Here is a 20844-nt window from a genome sequence, read left to right as displayed (position 1 = left end):
TGCTCTTGCTTGAATATGAGTGCCTTCTTTGTGCAGTGTTTTTGCTCTTGTCCTTGGTTGTCATTTATGGCATGGCTGGTTCTTTTAGGTCTCATCACTCTGTGGCTCCCTCCCCCAAATCTTTCTCAGCTCTCACCTGGCTTTCTCTAGGTCCATCCCCTACATGGGACTTGGTATTCTTATGTATATGTATTCACTATTGGAACCTTTTCTAATTTTTTCACTAAAATTTTGAAATCTGCACTAGTGTAGCTCAGTTAGCATATAATCTGCTGGATGAATTTTCTGAAATTCTTTACTTTTTGAAAGCTCTTACACCAGTTTGTTAAAGTAGTTATTTTTATGCATGATTAGAAAAACAAGGGATTGAAGGTGTGGCTCAGTGGTTAAGACTGCTTGTTGTTCTTGCAGAGGACCCAAGTTCAGTTCTTAGCACTCAGATTAGGTGGCTCCCAATTGTCTATAATTCCAGTTCCAGGAATCACCCTCTTTAACGTCTTTGTGGCACCTACTCATGTGTGGTGCATATACATACACTCAGGAACACTTACACTAGTAAATACGTGTTTAAACAATTTTAGAATTTAATTTCTGTTCGTTTTGTGTGACATGTATGGATGTATGTGGGTTTGAGGTATGTATGGCATGGTTGCACATGTGGAGGTTAAAGGACCATGTTCAGAGGTCAGGGCTAAGTTTTCTCCTAAAACCGTGAGAGTTTCAAGGAGCAAACTCAGGTTATTAGGTTTGGCGGCAGGTGAATTTGCCTTAGCTGTTGGGCTATCTTACCAGTCTCTGTGTGTGTAGGTGGGGTGGGATGGGGGTTGAGACAGTCTTGCTATGTAGCCTAGCCTGGCCCAAAATTGATGGCCATCCTTCTGCCTTGACCTTCTGAGTGCTGAGAATAAGATGTCCAGTTAGCAAGTTTTCTTTATTTTGAGACAGGGGTTAGCTGTATAACCCTGACTGGCCTGGAATTGTGTAGATCAGGCAGCCTTGAATCTGTGACAGTGCTCCTGCCAAGTGTGGGATTGTAGGTGTACAGCATCATGCCCAGCTCTGCTTGAGTGTTTCTAAAGGAGAAAATACCTTTCTTCCTTAAGGAAACAATAATTAGTTTAAAAGAATTCTATAGACTAAACACTGTCACAGCCAGGACAAAAGTGTTTCATTTTACATCACAGGATGCTAACGAGTGCTGGATACAAATGATGCGAGTACTGCAGCAGAAACTAGAAGCCATAGAGGACGATTCAGTTAAAGAGGTGAGCGAGATGTGTTTGTGATCAAATTCATTATGCCACTTTGTGTTTTATTTTGATTTTCTTTTTGACTTTCCCACATCTTAACAGATATCTGCTGGAATAGTTGAGATGCTTAGCCTGTACTTAGAATTTGAGAACTTTCATTTTAGTCTATTTGTAAACAAAACCTATTGATATTTTTGAACATGTTTAATCTTTTGGTAATGGTTTTGAATCATAGGATGAAATACACAGAAGGCCTGCACTTAAAAAAATCTTAAGTATGTATTAGTAAACTGGATTGTGTTGAAATCTACAAAAAGTAAAACTAGAATTTTCTTTTTAATTTTGCAGACAGATTCTTCTGCATCAGCAGTGACACCTTCTAAAAAGAAAAGCTTAATTGATCAGTTTTTTGGTGTTGAGTTTGAAACTACGTATCCTTAATGAGCCAAGATTTGTATAGACTGTATTCATAATTTATAAGAAGTAAATTGTCAATAAGAGCAGAGTTGGCTGATTGTCATTGGAGAGTAGAAAAATTCATCAGGATTCTGTGCCAAAAAATTTACAGTAATGTGAATTAGGAGTTTATAAAATAGTCATTCAGTGATTTTGAACTTTAGATAAATGTATATGTATATACCTTAATGATATTCATTATTTTTTTCTTAAATATTTATTTACTTTTTAATTATGTGTATATGTGTGTTTGGGGATATGTAGTGGGTGTAGGTGTTTAAGAAGGCCATTGGTATCATATTCCCTGAAGCTGTAGTTACAGGTGGTTGTGGGCACCTGACATGGGTGATGGGAATTAAATTCAGGTCCTCTGGAAGAGCAGTACATGATTTTAACCACTGAGCCATCTCTCCAGCCCCCATTATTTTTTCTTAATAACACCTTAAGTGTGTCTGATTAATTTATCTCATAGAAAAGTTTCGCTTACATGAAATTAGTATATTAATAATGTACATGAATTCAAGGAACTTGTTTTCTGAGTTATAGGTAGAAATCTGGAGAACATCTTTTGCTCATCTTTGGATCATTAAGATAATTATCATAATGACAACTTATTATTTTTTTTTAAAGATTTATTTATTTATTATGTATACAGAAGAGGGCACCAGATCTCATTACAGATGGTTGTGAGCCACCTATCTGGGTGCTGGGAATTATCTTGTGCTTTCTTCAACACATACTCATTTTTGTTGATAAAGTTGTTGGTAGGCAAAGCATGTTGCAGTGAATCTTTATTGGGAGACTAATGATTAAAATAAACCAACAAATTACTATTAATAACTCTAGGATAATTTATCTTTTCAAGATTAATTAACAAATTGAATAGCTGTTGCCATTCCTTAATTTGCAAAGCATGAAATGTACAGAATCTGAAGAAGAGGAGGTCACCAAAGGAAAGGAAAATCAACTTCAACTTAGTTGTTTCATCAACCAGGAAGTTAAATATCTTTTCACAGGGCTTAAATTGGTAAGGAAATCATGGCTGAGCCTCTTTGTGGGTTCTATATTTGTGAACAAGCCTGTTGGCTAAAATTTGTTTGTAAACTCAAAGGTGTTCCCTACTGTGCTTTGCTGGTTATCTGCAGAGGAGTTGTGCATGCACAGGTTGTGGGATTTTGTGGTATGTGTGTGGAGGTCAGAGGGCAACCTTCTGAGGTGTTCCTCCTCAGGCAATGCCCACTTTGCCTTTAAGACAGTCACTGATTGGTGAATGTTGGTGGTGCACACCTTTAATTCTAGCACTCAGGAGGCAGAGGCAGGTGGATTTCTGTGAGTTCAAGGCCAGCCTGGTCTATAAACCAACTTCCAGGATAGCCAGAGCTACACAGAGAAACCTTGTCTCAAAAAACAAATGACAGTCATTGACTTGGCTAACTGGACAGCAAGACACAGGGGTCTGTCTGTCTTCCTCCCCAGCACTGGAGTCATAAGTGTGCTACCATCCCTGGCTTTTTAATACAGGTTCTAAAGATCCAGCGTGGGTCCTCAAGTTTGTGTGGCAGGAACAGTATTGACGGCTGTTTCCCTAACGCAGTAGCACAGGTTTTGAGTTGAAGACCACGCAGTCCTACATGAATTGCTCTGCCTTCTTGTTTAGTTTACACACCATATACTCGTCCTTTGTTACCATCATGCTTCTTTATGTTTGTGTGTTTGTTGGTAATTTTTGTGTTTAGAATTATCCCCAAGCATACAGCATTCCTAAGTAGAAGGATGCTGTATTGTGCTTTATGAGGAAAATACATGTACTAGGATTGACCTGAGAGTGAGCTAGTGTGCTATTGGTTATAGGTTCAGCACTGTAGGTGAAGTAAGATGTCTTTAAATGGAATAATTATCTGTTGATTGTTTGATGGAAAGGTGACCAGAAGTTTGCAGGAACCTACCCAATATTTCTCCTAGGAACATGGTTTGGTATTTATTAATTCAGTGCTTATGGTGTCATCAATAAAACACAGCTGCTCTGAATATCAAGAATTACCTGTGTATTTGAAAGTTACACTTCAGTTGGTCTTTTAACTAATAAAGCCTTATTAACATAGTTTCATAAATTATTGAATACAATTTAGATGGCATAAAAAATGAAATGTGAATGTTAATTGGAGTTAGAATTAAATGCTTTGTCAGGGAGGGATTCTGCAGGCAGTTTTCTTAATTTTGTAAAATTTTAGCAAAGGTGTACATCAGAGTCCTGGATGACAACTTGATAGCATTGTATTATGTTAAGTATAACTTGCTGATGAATACTTTGACACAAGCGCGCGCGCGCGCGTGTGTGTGTGTGTGTGTGTGTGTGTGTGTGTACGTGTGCACGTGTGCACGTGTGCATGTACGTACACGCACACATGTGTACACACTATGTAGTTCAGGAACTTGCAGACCTCTTGGCTCAGCCTCCATGTTGCTGGGATTACTGTCCACCAGCACACCTAATTCCAGCTATACTTTCTTGAATTTTTCTTGAATATTTCTGAATTAGGTAGGTTTTTTTTTCTTTTCTTTTTTCCTTTATAATTTTAAAGATTTTTATCATCATCATTTGTTTGGATCTTTTTCTTTTTTTTTTTGCTCCCCTTGAGACAGGGTTTCTCTGTGTAGCCCTGGCTATCCTAGAACTTGCTCTGTAGACCAGGCTGGACTCGAACTCACAGAGATTCACCTGCCTCTACCTCCCAAATGGTGGAAATAAAGGCACGTGCCACCCCTCACCCCCGGCTCTTTGTTTGAATTTTAAATCATTTTACTTTGTTTCACCTTTGCGTGATTATGTGTTAAAGCTCCACAGTGATTCCTTTTATAATGTGATTGGTAATTTTTTTAAAAACCAGACTTAAATTACACAATTTAAGATAATATATTATAAACAATAAGTTTTTTTAGTTCATATTTGTTCAGTGTTGCTAAGTTATATATGTATATATAGATAAATAGATAGCACATTGATAATAATAATCTTTATTACATATGAACTCTTTTTTAAACTTATTTATTTTATTTGCATTGGTGTTTTGCTGTGTATATATAGACTGTGTGAGGGTGTCAGATCTTGGAGTTACAGACAGTTGTGAGCTGCAGTGTGGGTGCTGGGACTTGAACCCAGATCCTCTGGAAGAGCAGTCAGTGCTCTTAACCACTGAGCCATCTCTCCAGCACAACATATGAACTCTTGGCCAGATTGTTTTCCAAGTTTTCAGCATGCTTTAACTTGTGTCTTTTTTTTTTTTTTTTTTTTGTTGTTGTTGTTTTGTTTTTTCGAGACAGGGTTTCTCTGTGTAGTTTTGGTGCCTATCCTGGATCTCACTCTGTATACCTGCCTCTATCTCCCGAGATTTTAACAAATGTGGCCAGAGGAGATAAATTGTAGCTAAAGATTTTCTCACACTTAGTGCAGTGGTTCTCAACCTTCCTAATGCCATGACCCTTTAATACAGCTCCTCACATTGTGGAGACCCCAGCCATAAAATTATTTTTTTATTTTTAAAGATTTATTTATTTATTATGTATACAGAAGAGGGCACCAGATCTCATTACAGATGGTTGTGAGCCACCATGTGGGTGCTGGGAATTGAACTCAGGACCTCTGGAAGAGCAGTCGGTGCTCTTAACCGCTGAGCCATCTCTCCATCCCCATAAAATTATTTTTGTTGTTACTTCATAACTGTAATTTTGCTACTGTTATGAATTGTAATGTAAATATCTATATGTAGGATATCTGATGTCTGATCCCTGTGTAAGAGTCATTTAACATCCCCAAAGAGGTTGCGATCCACAGGTTGAGGACCACTGCCTTAGATTAACAAGTTTTCTTTGTTAATTCTTCTTAGATTTAAAATTAACCTAATTGATGCTGGCAGGCTTTTATATATAATGCACGAAGAACAGGGGTTTCCTACATTCTCTTAATTTCTAGTGTGAGTATTCTGAGTATTCATAGATACAGGGTGACAGAAGGCTTTATTATTTAATAAAATAATAATTTACTTTCTCTGACTTTGAGCAACAACATTGTATTCAGAGGAATTCTTTTTGGTTAGTTTGTGTCGTGTCATCCCCCCCCCCCCAAGACAGGGTTTCTCTGTTTAATAGCTCTGGCTAGCTTCAAACTCGGAGATTTGCCTGCCTTTGCCTCCTGAGTTCTGGGATTAAAGGTGTGCACCACCACTGCCTGGTGGGAGGAATTCTTAATAGTATATATTATATGATTGCTTATAATAAATATTGAGCAAAATCTTAAAAAAAAAAACAGTGTCATGTTTATTCTGTTTTTCACTGGGTTAAATCCACTGATGTATTATTATTAATTAAATAGTGCTGTTTTTAAAAATTAGATGTATGATTCTGTGTTGTAGTAAATAGTTTTTAAATCTGATGTTTGGTTGTCTGTAATGTCTTTTTTAAGCGACTTCAGGAAGAAATTACTAAACAATCTCCAACACTGCAGAGAAATGCTTTGTACATCAAATCTGTAAGTTATATTTCCTTTTGAAATTGAATTCATTTCATTGAAAGGGTTCGGGGGCAGGGAGGTGACTCAGCAGGAGAACTGCTTGCTGTGCAAGCCTGAGAATTGGAGTTTGGAACCTCATAGCTCATGTAAAAGCTGGGTAGGCTTGGCTTTGTCCTTCTAATCCCAGGGTGTTGCAGGTGGAGCTGGCTGGTTGGACTAGTCAGGACAGTGAGTTCAGGGTTCACCACGAGATATAAAAGGTGATTGAGAAAGACACCTGCTGTCAACTTTAGTCCTCTACGTGCACAGTCATACATGTGCAATTACACATACATGTGCCTATGTAGACACTTGTAAACACACACACACAAATACACATTCAGATTCTCATTTACACTACACACATGCAGAAAAGAGGAAGGGTTCCAGTTAATTTTATCTAATCTTTGTTTTTACCACCCCCCCCCCAAAAAAAAAAAAAAAAAAAAAACCTCTCTTGGCCTTAGATATAAAGGATTTCTTTCCATTTCTCTCCTTAGTCTAAGATCAGCCGGCTGCCTGCTTACTTAACTATCCAGATGGTTCGATTTTTTTATAAAGAGAAAGAATCTGTGAACGCCAAAGTTCTTAAGGTTAGTAATGAATTTTAATCTGTATATTAAATACAATCCTTTGAAGGCAATTCCTAATCCATAGTAGATTTATTTATCCTATTAAAAATAGCTTTCAGCTGGGCAGTGGTGGCACACGCTTTTAATTCCCTTAAGCACTTGGGAAGCAGAGGCAGAAGGATCTCTGAGTTCCTGGCCATTATGCTCTATAGAGTGAGTTCTAGGACAGCCAGAGATACACAGAGAAACCTTGTCTTAAAAAAAAAACAAACAAAAAAACCCCAAAAAGAATAGTTTTGAGATGGTTAGGGGTGATTAATATTAGGCAGGTGATACTTAGTGCACAATGTTTATTAGAATTATGTATTATCTTTTTTGTTTTACACTTGCCTGGCTTCTTTCTCCAGCTTCAAACATCTTCTAAGTCTTGGAGCCAGCATTTTATATTTTTTAAAGGATTCACAGATAAATTGTATTATTTCTTGCATACCCCAGAAATACTGCCTTAAATTAGATCCTTCATAGATCCGATTTGAGGGGATTTGTTAGAAATGAGGACAGAAGCAGTAAGTACACTGCATTGCATTTAAGCACCACAGAGCTTAAGCTGTAATCCCTTGAACTGTGTTGAACTGGGTCCAACTGTGTGTACAGAATTCCTTGGAAGAGTTCTATGAATGAATCTAGCCTCTGGAGCTGAAGTTCGTAACATTTTCTGATGGAATTGTAGGTGAAGGTTAAATGTAGCTTGGGTCTCTACTAGAATTTACTGTAACTATTTTAATATGTTCTTTTAATGTTTCAATATTGTTTCTATATAAAATTGTGTTTCACAGCAAAGCACTGACCAGTTGAAACACCACATTGGGATCCATTACTTGGATAGCATCTCACCTACTATTTCTGCATCACTGCTCTGTTACACAACTGTGGCTTCTGTGGTCCTGTGTATAGGCTTGATTATTTAATGGAAAAAGATCTCGAAAAGTCGTTACTGTATAAAAGTTACAGTTAGATCATTCTTTAATTTTAAGTGTTTGAGAATTTCGTACATGCATATAATTTGTTTTGGTCAAATCCACCCCTCACTTCTTTCCCTCCATTTCCCCCCAACCCTACACCACTATTCCTTCCCAGTTTCGTGGGTTCTTTCTGTAAGCAGAGAGCCCACTTAGTGCAGGTCACCTTTGAGAATAAGTCTAAAGCGTTTTCTTCAGCTTCAGTCCTCTACTGTGATGTCACAGATTTCATTTTCAACTTTTACTTGAATTATGAAAGTATTACTTTGAAAGTGTTTTATGTATTGTAAATAATTGTCCTTTTGAGCTTGTTTTCTTTTTGTTATAGGATGTTAAATTTCCTCTTATGTTAGATGTGTATGAACTCTGCACACCAGAACTTCAAGAGAAAATGGTCTCTTTTCGGTCAAAATTCAAGGATCTAGAAGATAAAAAAGTGAATCAGCAACCAAATGCAGTAGGTTCCTTTTGCTGTATTTTTACTACTGCCATTTCAGTCTTCATTTAGTGCGTAGCAGTAGCAGTTACTGTTATGAAAATGGTCAGCCTGCATGTCAGTTAGGAGGTGTCTACATCTTGCATGTCTTGATGGTGGCCTCTCACCACCTGTAGATGCACCGATGTAGTGCAAGAAGCAGGGCCTCTGCTGTGGAAAGCAGGTCCTTGATTATCTTTGTTCTAGAGTCTACAGCATGTGTACATTTCACATGAAGTCTGCATTTTCCACGTGCGATGATTTTCCTTGAAGTATTTTAATCCTCTCTATAATAGAATTGGAGGTATAGAATTGCCATTTTAGTCTCATCCTCCATCATGTTTCAATGCTTTTGTAATTTCAGAAAGTTACTAAATGAAGTTAAGCTCCCATTTGTTAGGCATAAACTTTTTGAATTGATTCCTCATTCATAATTCGCCAGAAGTCATCCAGCCTGTGTATGTCAGTAGGCATGTTTTTACCACTGAATAGTATTTCCTTGTGTGGGTATTCTGTTGTTTGTTTAACCATTCTTTTATTATAGGATACTTACATTGTTTTCAGTTTTGTCTATTATGAATAAAGCTAGTAAAAATATTCGTTTGCAGATAGTAGTGTAAGCAGAAGTTTCATTTTCCAAGAACGAATGTCCAAAAGTATAATTGCTGTGTTGCATGGTGGTTGCATGTTCAGTTTTTCAAGAAAGCACCATATGCTTCCTACTTCATATTCCTATCAGCAATGAATGTGTGATTGGCCCACTTTTTGCCCAGCATTCGCTGTTGTCACTAGTTTTCATTCGAGCCGATGGATAGGTTTGTGGTGCTGCCTGGTGTTTTCTTATGCATTTCCCAAGTTTTAATGATGTTGACTGTTTTTCATGTTTTGGTTGTCATATGTGTGTCTTCTGCTGAACTAGCTATTACTCTGTTGTAGATTGTAATTCCTAGCTATGCAGATTGCAAGTCTTTTTCTCAAAAGTTGGTAGTTTTATCTTTTCATCCTAATGCAGAGAAAAGTTGAAGAGTTTTATAGTTTGTTCATTTTGATATTTGATTCATTCTGGTTTAACTTTTAGGTGATAAGATGTTCACATTCATTCTTTCGGATATGACTCTCTAGCATGTTAAAAAAAAAAAGCAAACCTAGTATTTGCCAATTTAGTGGTAATTGATTGACCATAGATAAGATTATGTTTCTGGAGTCTTTAATTTTATTCCATTGGTTTGCATATCTGTTCTTTGGCCATACTGTGTTTGTTTTTGTTCCATAAGACAGGGATTCTTGGGGCCCAGGCTGGCCATGAATTTGCCAGATAGTTGAGACTAGCCTGAACTCCTGAGCTTCCTGCCTCTAGACCTCCAAAGTGCTGGGATTACAGGCATGTGCCACAATGTCATAACTACTGACATGTCCCTATAAGGATCGGATTTGTGATCTCCAACTGTGATCTTTTTAATGCTTCTTTCTGCAAATAGCATCACTATTTTTGTATATTGATCTTACATCCTGAAGCTTTTTTTGTTTTTTCTGTTATTGTTCAGACTGTGTACAGTTGTTTTTTATTTGATTGTGGAAATAACCTATGTCTGGAGACTTCAAGTTTTCAAAGGTTTAACTTAGTTTCCTGAATCTACAGGACAGGTAGAGAATTACTCAAGTGCTCTATTTCATATTGTGTTTGTGTTTTCACAATATTGATTAATTTCATTTAGCAGGTCATATTTGTCTGTGTAATTGTTCCTGGTGATCTTTTATTAGCTGTTACATATATCTTTTCTTCTTGAGTTTGTTTTATTGTTTCAAAGACTGGCCCTGTTTTGTTGAATTTCCTGTTTTCTGTTATTTTTATTTGAGACCTGTTTAATTTTTCCCTGCTAGTAAGATGAGTTGAGGCAGTGAGTTCCTACTAAAGTCTCTTGTCCATGTAGTTAATCATACTACTTTTAGTGTAGGCCTTTGTTCATTTCAGCTGAAATGGAACAGTGGCTCAATTGCAGAAACTTGACTTGGGGTTTGTGGTTTGTTTGTTTTGAGATAGCCCCTGGAGGTTCACAGACATACCACTAGATTTTTGGGTATGTTAAAATTTTAGTTAGTGGCTTAACATTAGCAGTATATCCAGGGAACATGTTACTTACTGTGATAATATTGTATATTATTAAAGCCTTTGGCTTTGCAGTTTTTATAAGTTTAGTTTATCATTAAAGTATTTACAAGGCAGACTATTGTTTCAGTGATTTGTAGACAGTGATTTGTAGATATAAATACTTGTGTAAATATTTATATCATTAAGTACTAACAAGAATGTATTCATTTCGAATATCACAACTTAAAATTACATTTCTTTTTCCTCTTAGAATGACAAGAAGAATAGTCCCCCAAAAGAGGTTAAGTATGAACCCTTTTCATTTGCTGATGGTAAGTAGATATTTCATTTCTTTTGTTGTGGTTGTTTTTTCAAGATAGGCTTTCTCTGTGTAACAGTCCTAGCTATCCTGGATCTTGCTCTGTAGACCAGGCTGGCCTTGAACTCACAGGGATCCGCCTGCCTCCCTCCCGAGTGCTGAGAGAAAAGGTGCACACCACCGCTCGGCTTTTGGAGGTCTCACTTCTGTTGTTTACACATTTAAGACAGATGGCACGTTCTACCATTTATCCGATTATTCCGAATCTTTTTTTTTTTTTTTTTTTTTTTTAATTTAGGTTTTTGTTTTGGTTTTGAGAAAGGATGGCCTGGGATTCACTATGTAGCTAACAAGGGTGGTCCTCAAAGTTATTTTTTTTCCCACCTGTCTTAGCTTCTCAAGAATTGGTGTGATAGACGTGAGCCACTGTTGCATGGTCTAATTCAGGCTTCTTGAAAAGTAATTTTCCTTAATATAACTTAAAGTGCTACATTTGGATGTGTAGTTGTGGATACTAAACTTAATTGTAGCTCTGCAGTGATATTTAATAGAGTCCAGTAGAGCAGTATTTCTCCAGTTCTAACTTAATGATTGTTACTTTGAGAGAGCACTTGTCTATTTGTTGCCTGTTTTAATTGATTTGTTCCCTTCTCTTTCAGATATTGGCTCTAATAATTGTGGATACTATGACTTACAAGCAGTTCTAACTCACCAGGGAAGATCTAGTTCTTCAGGTCATTATGTATCATGGGTGAAAAGGAAACAAGGTAAAGAGTATTGTTACAGTTGTTAACTACTACTTTATTATTGCAAACTTCATAGCATTGCGGGTATTTTTGTCTGTGATTCTTTATGCCTTTTAAAAAAATAAAATGAAAAATTGTCTATAGTTTGTATGCAGGTATGTGGGTATTTGTATATAGGCCAGAGGTCCATGTTAGTTAGGTGTCTTCCTTTACCACTGTTTTGACAGTTTCTCACTGAGCCTAGAGCTAGATTGAGCTAGATTGAGCTAGATTGGCTAGTCAGGGAGCCCAGGCAGCTTCTCCCAGCCCCACAGCACTAGGGTTACAGGCAGGAGCCACCATGCACAGCTTTGCCTGGGGGATTATCTGTGTGTCAGGTACTTTCACTCACTGAGTAAATCCCCAATTTTTTCTCTGTGTTCTCAACACCCCCAACCTTTGCTTATCTTTTATTTTCAAATTTATAACATCAGCAGTTATAGCTGAGAAAGTTAGCTTAAAAAGTACTGCCTAAGCAAAAATGTCATGAAGTGGTATGGATTTACATTTCTGTCTTCCTATTGTCCAGATTAATATGGCTAGATTCTTGTATTTGAGGGTTTTTGGTTGTTTTGATATTGGGATCAAACCACAAAGATACCTTGAATATGCTGAGTAAGTGCTCCGCAACCAGATACATCACTAGTCCCTGCGTACCTGTCTGTGCTCAAAATGGCATTGGCACACATTATGAAGTTTCTGGAGATCTGCAGAGTGCCCTGGAGACAATGAGGGTAGAAAGGCAGATCATGCCATTAGAAATGGTGCTGAAATAGCTGTGATGTCATGGAACTCTTGACATCATCTTGAACCTGCATGGTCCCCAAGGCCACACTTGGGAGAGCTGTTGGTAGTCAGGTGGAGTACTGCTGCATACCACATTAGTTTCTTTTGTACTAGAACTCTGAAAATAATTGTGTGCTATCTTAACTTAGATGAATGGATCAAGTTTGACGACGATAAGGTCAGCATTGTAACACCAGAAGATATCCTGCGGCTGTCTGGTGGTGGAGACTGGCACATTGCTTATGTTCTACTTTATGGGCCTCGAAGAGTTGAAAGAATGGAAGAAGAAAGTGAACAGTAATCTTCAATTTAGCTATTTATGCCTAGGTGTGAAATGAAAAAAAAAAATTTTTTTTTTTTTTTTGTTTATCATTTCTATAGTCTTGAGCTCTAAAGGGAACAAAGGAGAACAGAACCAGGTCACTTGTACATCATCAACCTTAGGACTACAGAAAATTACATTTGGGTGCTACCCTGTATAAAGGTAGCTGGAAGATATTCTTTAAAAGCTTATTTCTTGCATTAATTCTTAGAAATTCTTAGCTGAAGTCCATTTTAACCCCTTGCCCTCCAGCTCAAGATTTAGCAATGATGTTTATTGCACACCTATTTGTTGTTCTTGCATGGTTAGTATCACCATTCAGTAGCTGCCCATCCTTTGCCTTATCTAACCAATATTTTTCTAGGAAGGTGGAAAAGGAAGTGTTGCTCTTTCATCGTGTAACTCAGTGCTGCTGTCCACATCCCATCAACTGGGTGCAATCAAGTATTTGTCCAGACTGACTGACTGTTGCTGGCCTTTCATGACTTTACAATAAATTGTGATCAATAAGAATACATTTGATTATACACTGGTTATTGTGTCTCTAATGTACTATGGTTTATATATTTAACTTTGCATTGGTTTTGTAGTAATCATATATGTCAACAAGCTCTGGTTGCTTATTTTTAGAAAATGAGGATATTTAATAAAAAAAAAAGAGAAGAGGGATTAACAACTTTTGACCTCCTGTCTTTAGTGTCAGTTTGGCTGAAGAGTCAGATGAATTCAATATAATTTCTGCAGATTGTTAATAATCTTAAGCATCCATTTGAAATACAAGGTGTCCGCTTGGGCAGTGTTACTTCAAAGGAAATAAAAAGTTGTAAAAGTGATAGATTTCTTTGGACACTGTGATCGGTTCCATTCCCTTACTCATTTGTTGTTTCTATTTTCTTCCCAAAGTCTGTATGTCCATCTCAAAATTTAGTATTAGTGATTTTTAAAATTAAGGTATACATTACCAAGAGTATTTGAATAAGATCAGTTTATTAATCTATTAGTCAGTTACTCATAAATCTTTAGATGGGTCAGAAACCTTGATTGTTAGGGAAAGGATGAAGGATTGGAGAATACCTAACTGGTCTGATTTTGAGTTGGGTATTGGTTAGTAAAGTTGGGGAATATCATGACATCTTAGACCATATGTTTTAATGCTCTGTGAAATATGTTGCTACCTAAGAGTCGTATAGAATAAGTCTGTTAACACTGTAGCATAAGTCAGCATTTCAGGGATACTCCTGTAAGTTTGCTCATTTAAATGATATTAGCAGTCAAGACTGTAATGCTTTATGCCATGACCCCTGGGATGCAGTCCTTTATTCACTCTCATTTGCTAGAACAGTTTATAGAAGGAATTAATTTAGCACCTGAGTTTTCCTACTAAACCAAGTGAAGTGGGTTTAAATAACTATGTAAAAAAACATTAAAAATTTAAAAACTATATCATTATAAAAAGCTTGGTTATAGTTTATTTGCTCTAAAAAGGTGTTCCAAAGATATTCCATAAAGTAGAAATTGGGTTTCTACCAATGTTGTTTAATAAGGAGGATTAAGTTTTAGAATGCAGCCTTGAATGTAAGGGTAATGAGGCGAAAACAATCCCCTCCCTTCTAATTCCTGAATGTGCCTTTATTTGCTTAATGCACATAGAGGGCCTCTGGAGGCTGGAGCTCTACATGGTCCTTCCCTAGCTAGTGGAGTGAGGTCCAAACAGAGCACTTACAGTGGTGTGTGCCCAGTAGTCCTTGGACCTGACCTTAGCATCCTATAGATGCTTATGGTAGGTGACAGTCTTAATCTTTAGCCAGGACTGCACATGCTCCGCTACCCTTGGGTGTTTTCACATACATACAATTTGAATTAACAGGAGTCCCTGGGTGTTTAATGACTTGGGGGTCAGGTGATTTTTTTTGTAAAGTTAATGGAGTAGTTGGGTCTTAGACTCCACCTCATTTAAAGTGAGAGGCTGGTAGACATTGTCTGGGATGGCCAAACAGTGCGCAGTTTAGGCTCTGCAGGCTGCCAGTTGTCAGTCTGAACTCATGCTGCTGTAGTGAGAACACTTAAACCAACAGATTAGTGTTTGCTAAGCTTTATAGCTTGAGAGTGAGAACAGTCCTAAGGTTTCAGAAGTATCATCCTGGGATTTCAGAATAAATTTTATAGCGAACAGCATGCAGGAAACTAATTTGGGACAGGAATGTAACATACTCATATAGTGCTTATTTAACTTCATTATAAAAATACTTACAAAACGTAGTCTGTGATACTGAGGTTGTTTTACTTTGGCATTTTCCCACCCCACCCTCCTATCCTCCAAACTAAGGTTTGAAGCAATGCCTGTTGTGTGTTTCTTGAAGCATTAGCCAACTGTACAACAGCTGTTATAAAAGTGTTTATTGTTTACCAAAACCAGTGGACCTCTTATCAAATGCTGCTTGGTAACAAAATCTTATCAGTTTAATAAAAAAGAAAGGAAAGAAACCAAGCTAACTGTTTGTCTCAGTGTCATTAGTTAGACTTTCTGCAAGGTCACTTAATCCAGACTTGTTTAGTGCACTAATCAGGTTATCTGTTGTTGCATGAGCTCCTTCTTGATCTTGCCAGGCAACAAGGAGCTGCTTGGCCCTCATCTTCATGTCTTCACTGTCACACTCAATTTGCCTAATTTCAGAGTCTTTAATTTCCAAGTAAGGAGCCAAAATCTTCCACTGTTCACCAAGTTTGTTGGCAAATAACTCTATTTGTTCCCCTGTTATAGGTTTATCTCGTCGAACATCGGGACCTAGAAGACAAGGGGATACAAATTATGTGCAAAATACATGGATGTGCAATTCTAAGTATTTGAAAGAACTGCAAAGCTAAAAAAACCCCACTGGGTACTTTACTTTAAAACTTAATTCTCCATAAGTTACAACCTCCTGAAAACAAAACAAACAAACAAAAACACCACAATTCAGGCAGGAGATGTTCCCTTCAGCCCTAACTAGTTAGCAGCGTTTAAGGCTCTGCCTTAAAACACCTATCTTCATTAATCATTATAAAATTATCATTTCCAAATCTCATTATATATTTTAAGTGACTAATGGTTTTAATTTTTCAGTGTAAGTCAAAAGCAGACCTGAGATAAAATGGGAGAATTTGAGTAGATCAAGTTATGTAACATACCTCTCAAAAAAGAACCCTAATTTTTTCCAATTTTGTAAAATAGCCAAGAAAATTCAATTCTTACTTTCATTTTCCTTCAGTAAAGCATCATTATCTTCCTCATCTTCATCTTCACCTGTTTTTATTTCTTCAGAAGGAGGCTATATTAAATGAGAAACAATGACGTTTATTTTATTTATTTATTTAATTTGAGACAGGGTTTCTCAGTGTAGTTTTGGAGCCTGTCCTAGAACTCAACAGAGACCCACCTGCCTCTGCCTCCCAAATGCTGGGATTAAAGGGGTACACCACCACCTCCCGGCAAACAGTGACGTTTAAAAGAACACTAGTTTCTGAAAATAACAGGAAATAGTTCTGTTTAGATAGGTAATTATAAGGTTGTAAGATTCCCAGTAATGGACCCCAGACCCCTGCGACCCATAGGTCTTCTCATTTGGGGCAGAAGGAAGACTGAGAAGCATGAACAAGCCGATTTGACTCAGTATTATCAAAGGGGTGATAGAGATTGACCATGTCTATTATTACCATACTGTAAGAAAACACTAGAAGAGAGCACAAGGGAAAGTTCTGCCAGGTGCCCTAGTCCACTCCTACGCCCTGCCCTTGACAAAAGACAGTAAAACACTTTGGTAAAGAGGAAAAATTGATCAGTTTACCACAGACAGTTTTTAACACATTTATAAATACGTGCTGCACAGAAAATTACCGTTCTTGGTTCACATTTTCTCTGTGAATATTCAAGAACATTCCCCAATCTAAAACATGGTGGTCTGTAGATGACTATTTTTATGTAAAAAACTAATTTGAGTTCTGCTCAAATACTGATAGCAGTTTTAACGCAGATAATGTCTACTAAAGGAAGTAGGAAAAAATGACATGACACTTACTGGTAGTTCCTTGGCTAGCTTTATTACCATGTTCTCAAGGTACTCTGGCAGACTTTTAAACTGCTGGTTGGTTGGCTGGAAGAAGTGAGGACTTCTCCGTGCTAAGAGTCTGAGAGCTCTCCACCCATAATTTGAATTGTTCACAGCTCTGTAAGAAGAGTTGTCAGCCTTGTGATTTATAGTTATTCACTTCCATAGTTCTTTCCATGTCACACGACACTTTGTACTTTATTGCAAATAACAGTTCAAAGTACCATCTTTTAGTTTGAAAGTCTATATATTTTGCTTTTTTTTTGCTTATTTTATCAAGTCAATGGTTTTTATGCTCCCTACTCCTGACTACTAGACACTATGCATAGAAATCATTCATCCAGTTAAATAGAAGGAAAAAAAGATATTTAGTGAGTTGGTATCCATATCTGCATTGCCACCTACAGATGTGAGTTTAGAATATTTCATAAATTTGAGTTTATCCTGTTAATGTAACTAATATAAGTTGAAGATATCTAATGTAAAACCTGAAATGTTTAACTTGTCTTAAAATGCTTACCTGCTAAGGTCTAAAATGTTCTAAATATGGGGGGGAAAAATCAGAAAACATAGCTTCAAGTATTTTGAATAAGGGACTTATATTTGGAGTTGTATTTATATAACAGCTAATCTTTAATTTACTTAATGTCAACCTCAGTAAATAAAAATGGCTCAAAATGCCAGAAGAGCAAATATCCAGTAGCCACAGTAGTGACACAGTGATGTCAATAAAAGAATCAGAAATCGAGAAAAAAGGACCCGTGAGAAATCCTAAAGACAAATGCCCTCAAAAGGATAAAACTGCAGGAAGTACAAACGGATTCTCTTTAGAGCTTTGTCCATTCCTGTCCTCCCTGCAATCCCCAAATGCACAGACCTGAAATCTGCTTTATTTATACATATTTAATTTTAAGCATGAGAAAGCATTTAAGCATGAGACTTGTGCATAGTTTACTTAATTTTATTGATAAGATCTTACTCTGTAAGACAGACTAACCTCAAAGTTAATCCTGCTTTAGCCCCCCCAGTGCTAGGATTATAGGTATGTGCTACCATGCCTGCCCTTTAGACACGGTGTAGACCAGGCTCAACAAATCCACCTGCCTCTGCCTTCTGAGTGCTGGGATGAAAGGTGTGTATAACCATGCCCAACACTGTATCTATCTTGTCATTTATTTTATATACTTTAGACTTTTATTATGTGTATGGGTGTTTTGCCTGCATGACTGTGTATCTTATGCATGCAGTGCTAAAGAAGGCCAGAAGATGTCATGTCAGATCCTCTGGAACTGGAGTTAAATGGTTGTAGCCACCATGTGGTGCTGGGAATCAAACCTGGGTCCTCTAGAAGAGCAGTTAGTGCTCTTAACCTCTGAGCCATTTTTCCAGCGCATATATGTATATTTTAAAGATCACTCTCCAGTGCATGGAGAATAGAACACATTAGTTATAAGGTTGGAGCATGTAAAAACTTATCACTGGGTCAAAATTAGTCATTTATGTGGTGTGCTAACTACATGCTACGCATGGATCAAAACAAACCATTTAATTTTCAGAAATACCTGTGAAATGAGTGGTTACTACTTAGCAAATGAGAAAAGGGGATTTGTTAGAATCCAGTAAGTGGCACGGGATAGGAACCTATATATTCTGACAGGAGGGCCCTTGCCTTTAAATCACAATTCCAAAACACCTACCTAAAAGCTAAAACTGTGCTGTCACATGGGACACTTTAGATAAAAGATGCAGAGTCTTAAAGGTTACCCCAGAAATTTAGGGTAAGGCAGCAGATGGTGGAGGCAGGTGGAGGGGGCAGCAAGGTAAAAGGCCAAACGGTTCCACAGATGCCAAGATGGGTTTACTGGCAGATGCTTTTGAACGCTGAAGAGAAAAGTCCCGTGAAGCTATCTCAGAGGAATGACAGGGAACACAGCCTCAAGTGCACAGCTGACATGGAGAACGTGAGGACAAAACTAAACTGGCTGTCAGGAGAGACGGCTGTGCAAAATAAACAATAGAGGTGACAGGTGAGAGTTCTTCAGTGTGAGGCGGGCGGGTTATTGCAAGTCATGTTTGAGAGCCAACAGGAATAAGTAGTCATTGAAATAAGGATGTTAAGTAATGTGAGCTGTGTGCATAAATTCACCCTAAAATCACTGCTCTGCTGACTTAATAAACTGTATAGCATACAGAGGATTCCTAAAAACACATGCTGAAAGTTAGCATCAGTTCATCAGAACATTACTTACTTATATTCACTTTCAACCATGTTTTCAGGATCTGCTTGTTCAATGGCTTCTTCAAAGAACTCTTCCAAAGTTGGCATATATTCTCTGGTCATTAAAGAAAACAATGAGGTTCATCTGTAATACTCTAAAACGGTGGCAATATGGATTTTAACAGTATCCACATGTGTTAATTACAGCTAGGATCTAAATGCAGGGACTCTATGGAGAAAGACTCAAAGTTAAATTCTAAAATGGAACAATAAGGTTTGAACACTATTTACTCCATAGTTCAGGTGCCATACGTTAAAATATTCTATTCATTATAACAAATATGCTGTTATATGAGGATGAGCAAAGGTTCAATAGCATCTGAAATTCACCAGCAAATAAGAAAATTTCACGTTATGTCCCTATCTACTAGTATTGTTTTTATTTATAGAAGAATTAACTGAACCTAAACTAATAAGCTATGCTGAGACTTGAAGGTAATGTCGGAAATCATCTAAAATATGCACTGGACAAGTTCTCATTCTAAAGTGTCAAAATTTTTGAAATTATTTCTTAGGAAATAAAGCTTAGGTAAATGTGTTTCTGATGTATTCTTCCTTTCCCTCCCTCCCTCCCCTTTTTTTTTTCATCCGAGACAGGGTTTCTCTGTGTAGTTTTGGTGCCTGTCCTGGATCTCGCACTGTAGACCAGGCTGGCCTTGAACTCACAGAGATCCACCTGGCTATGCCTCCCGAGTGCTGGGATTAAAGGCGTGCGCTGCTGCTGCTGCTGCTGCCGCCGCCGCCGCCGCCACCACCACCACCCGGCTGTATTTTTTCTTTTTATGTAATGACTGCATTTAAAATAATGCCTTCTGCTTTGAAGAATTCCATCTGCTATCAATCTAAGCTCTGCCTATCACACCTTTATTCTTTTAGTTTCAACAGTTTCATCTTTGTTTTTAAGGTATGTGTCTTATAATCAATACATAGATAAATTTTTCAAAGTGACCCATCAATCTGTTTTTGTACCAGGAATTTAAATTGTACTGTGGTTTTTAGTACTTGATGCTTCTGTGCTTTTTCCTTCTGTACCTTCAGTTTGTACCTGTTTTCTGTTTTGGTTTTTTCCTGTTTACCTTTGTACTCCTCATTTAGTTTAGAAATTATATATTCTGTTATCCAGCATACTTAATTCTGTCCCAGCTCTTTGAGGCTCTCATTCTACTGTCTTCTAAATTTCTTTTGCTTTTGAAGCCTGCTGTTAAACTAACTCTTTGGTAGACTCTTTTTTCTTTTTAACGTCCTTCACTTTTCACATACACAGATTTGGTTTATCTGTTTAAGCCCACACATCTTGAACCAAAGAACTCATGCCTATTCAGTCCTGATCTCTTAAGTAGTGCTTCTTTCACACTCTTATGTACTTTCTGCTGGGTTTTTCCTTGACTTTCTGTTGTATTGTTCTTAACCTAAATCTTTGCATTTTTAGACGTTATACTTGTTTTTTTTTTTTTCAAATATTCCTTTTTTGAGGCAAGGGCTCATTCTGTGTCCCAGACTGGCCTTAGTCTTCTGGCTTTATAGGTATGAGCTACCACACTCAAACTATCTGGTCCTTTTTGACAGTGTTAGGTTTTCTTGTCTCCAGCTGCTGCTTCCAGTTTTATTTACTAATTTATGTGTATGAGTATTTTGTCTGCTTGTACATCTGCACACCACTGTGTCCTTGGTGCCCATGGAAGCCAGAAGAGGGTGTTGGATCCCCTGGGATTGGAGTTACAGATGATCATAAGCCATGGAGTAAGTGCTAGGAATCGAACCTGGGTCTTCTGGAAGAACAGCCAGCACTCTTAACCACTGAGCCATCTCTCTAGCCCCTATCTGATTATTTATAAAACTCATGGTAGATTGATTCCTTGGCA

The 20844-nt window shown here is 37.4% G+C and overlaps 2 protein-coding genes across 5 annotated transcripts in view; one reads left to right on the top strand and one right to left on the bottom strand.

The window, feature by feature from the left end:
• Window positions 1-13300, top strand: part of Usp14 (ubiquitin specific peptidase 14) — a 37153-nt gene extending 23853 nt beyond the window's left edge. For 3 of the 4 annotated variants that reach the window (XM_028876706.2, XM_028876709.2, XM_028876708.2), the window contains 9 exons: window positions 1185-1265; window positions 1599-1681; window positions 2619-2733; window positions 6166-6231; window positions 6753-6845; window positions 8172-8300; window positions 10679-10739; window positions 11386-11493; window positions 12447-13300. In XM_028876706.2, coding sequence (XP_028732539.1) covers window positions 1185-1265; window positions 1599-1681; window positions 2619-2733; window positions 6166-6231; window positions 6753-6845; window positions 8172-8300; window positions 10679-10739; window positions 11386-11493; window positions 12447-12598 — 888 coding nt within the window. In that variant the 3' untranslated portion in view covers window positions 12599-13300. The remainder of the gene's footprint in view (window positions 1-1184; window positions 1266-1598; window positions 1682-2618; window positions 2734-6165; window positions 6232-6752; window positions 6846-8171; window positions 8301-10678; window positions 10740-11385; window positions 11494-12446) is intronic. The other variant, XM_028876707.2, reaches the window with a different exon arrangement.
• Window positions 13301-15001: 1701 nt separating this feature from the next.
• The window catches only part of Thoc1 (THO complex 1), a 45641-nt gene continuing 39798 nt past the window's right edge, over window positions 15002-20844 (bottom strand). Inside the window, exons 18-21 of the mRNA XM_028876705.2 lie at window positions 18954-19037; window positions 16675-16822; window positions 15852-15927; window positions 15002-15404 (exon numbers count right to left, since the gene is read on the bottom strand). Of these exons, the coding sequence (XP_028732538.1) occupies window positions 15109-15404; window positions 15852-15927; window positions 16675-16822; window positions 18954-19037 (604 nt within the window). The 3' untranslated portion in view covers window positions 15002-15108. The remainder of the gene's footprint in view (window positions 15405-15851; window positions 15928-16674; window positions 16823-18953; window positions 19038-20844) is intronic.

The sequence above is a fragment of the Peromyscus leucopus genome, chromosome 19 (genome assembly GCF_004664715.2).
Source record: "Peromyscus leucopus breed LL Stock chromosome 19, UCI_PerLeu_2.1, whole genome shotgun sequence".
Classification (NCBI taxonomy): domain Eukaryota; kingdom Metazoa; phylum Chordata; class Mammalia; order Rodentia; family Cricetidae; genus Peromyscus; species Peromyscus leucopus.
Note: the sequence above shows the minus strand (reverse complement) of the source record. Positions and strands in the feature narration are given on the sequence as shown.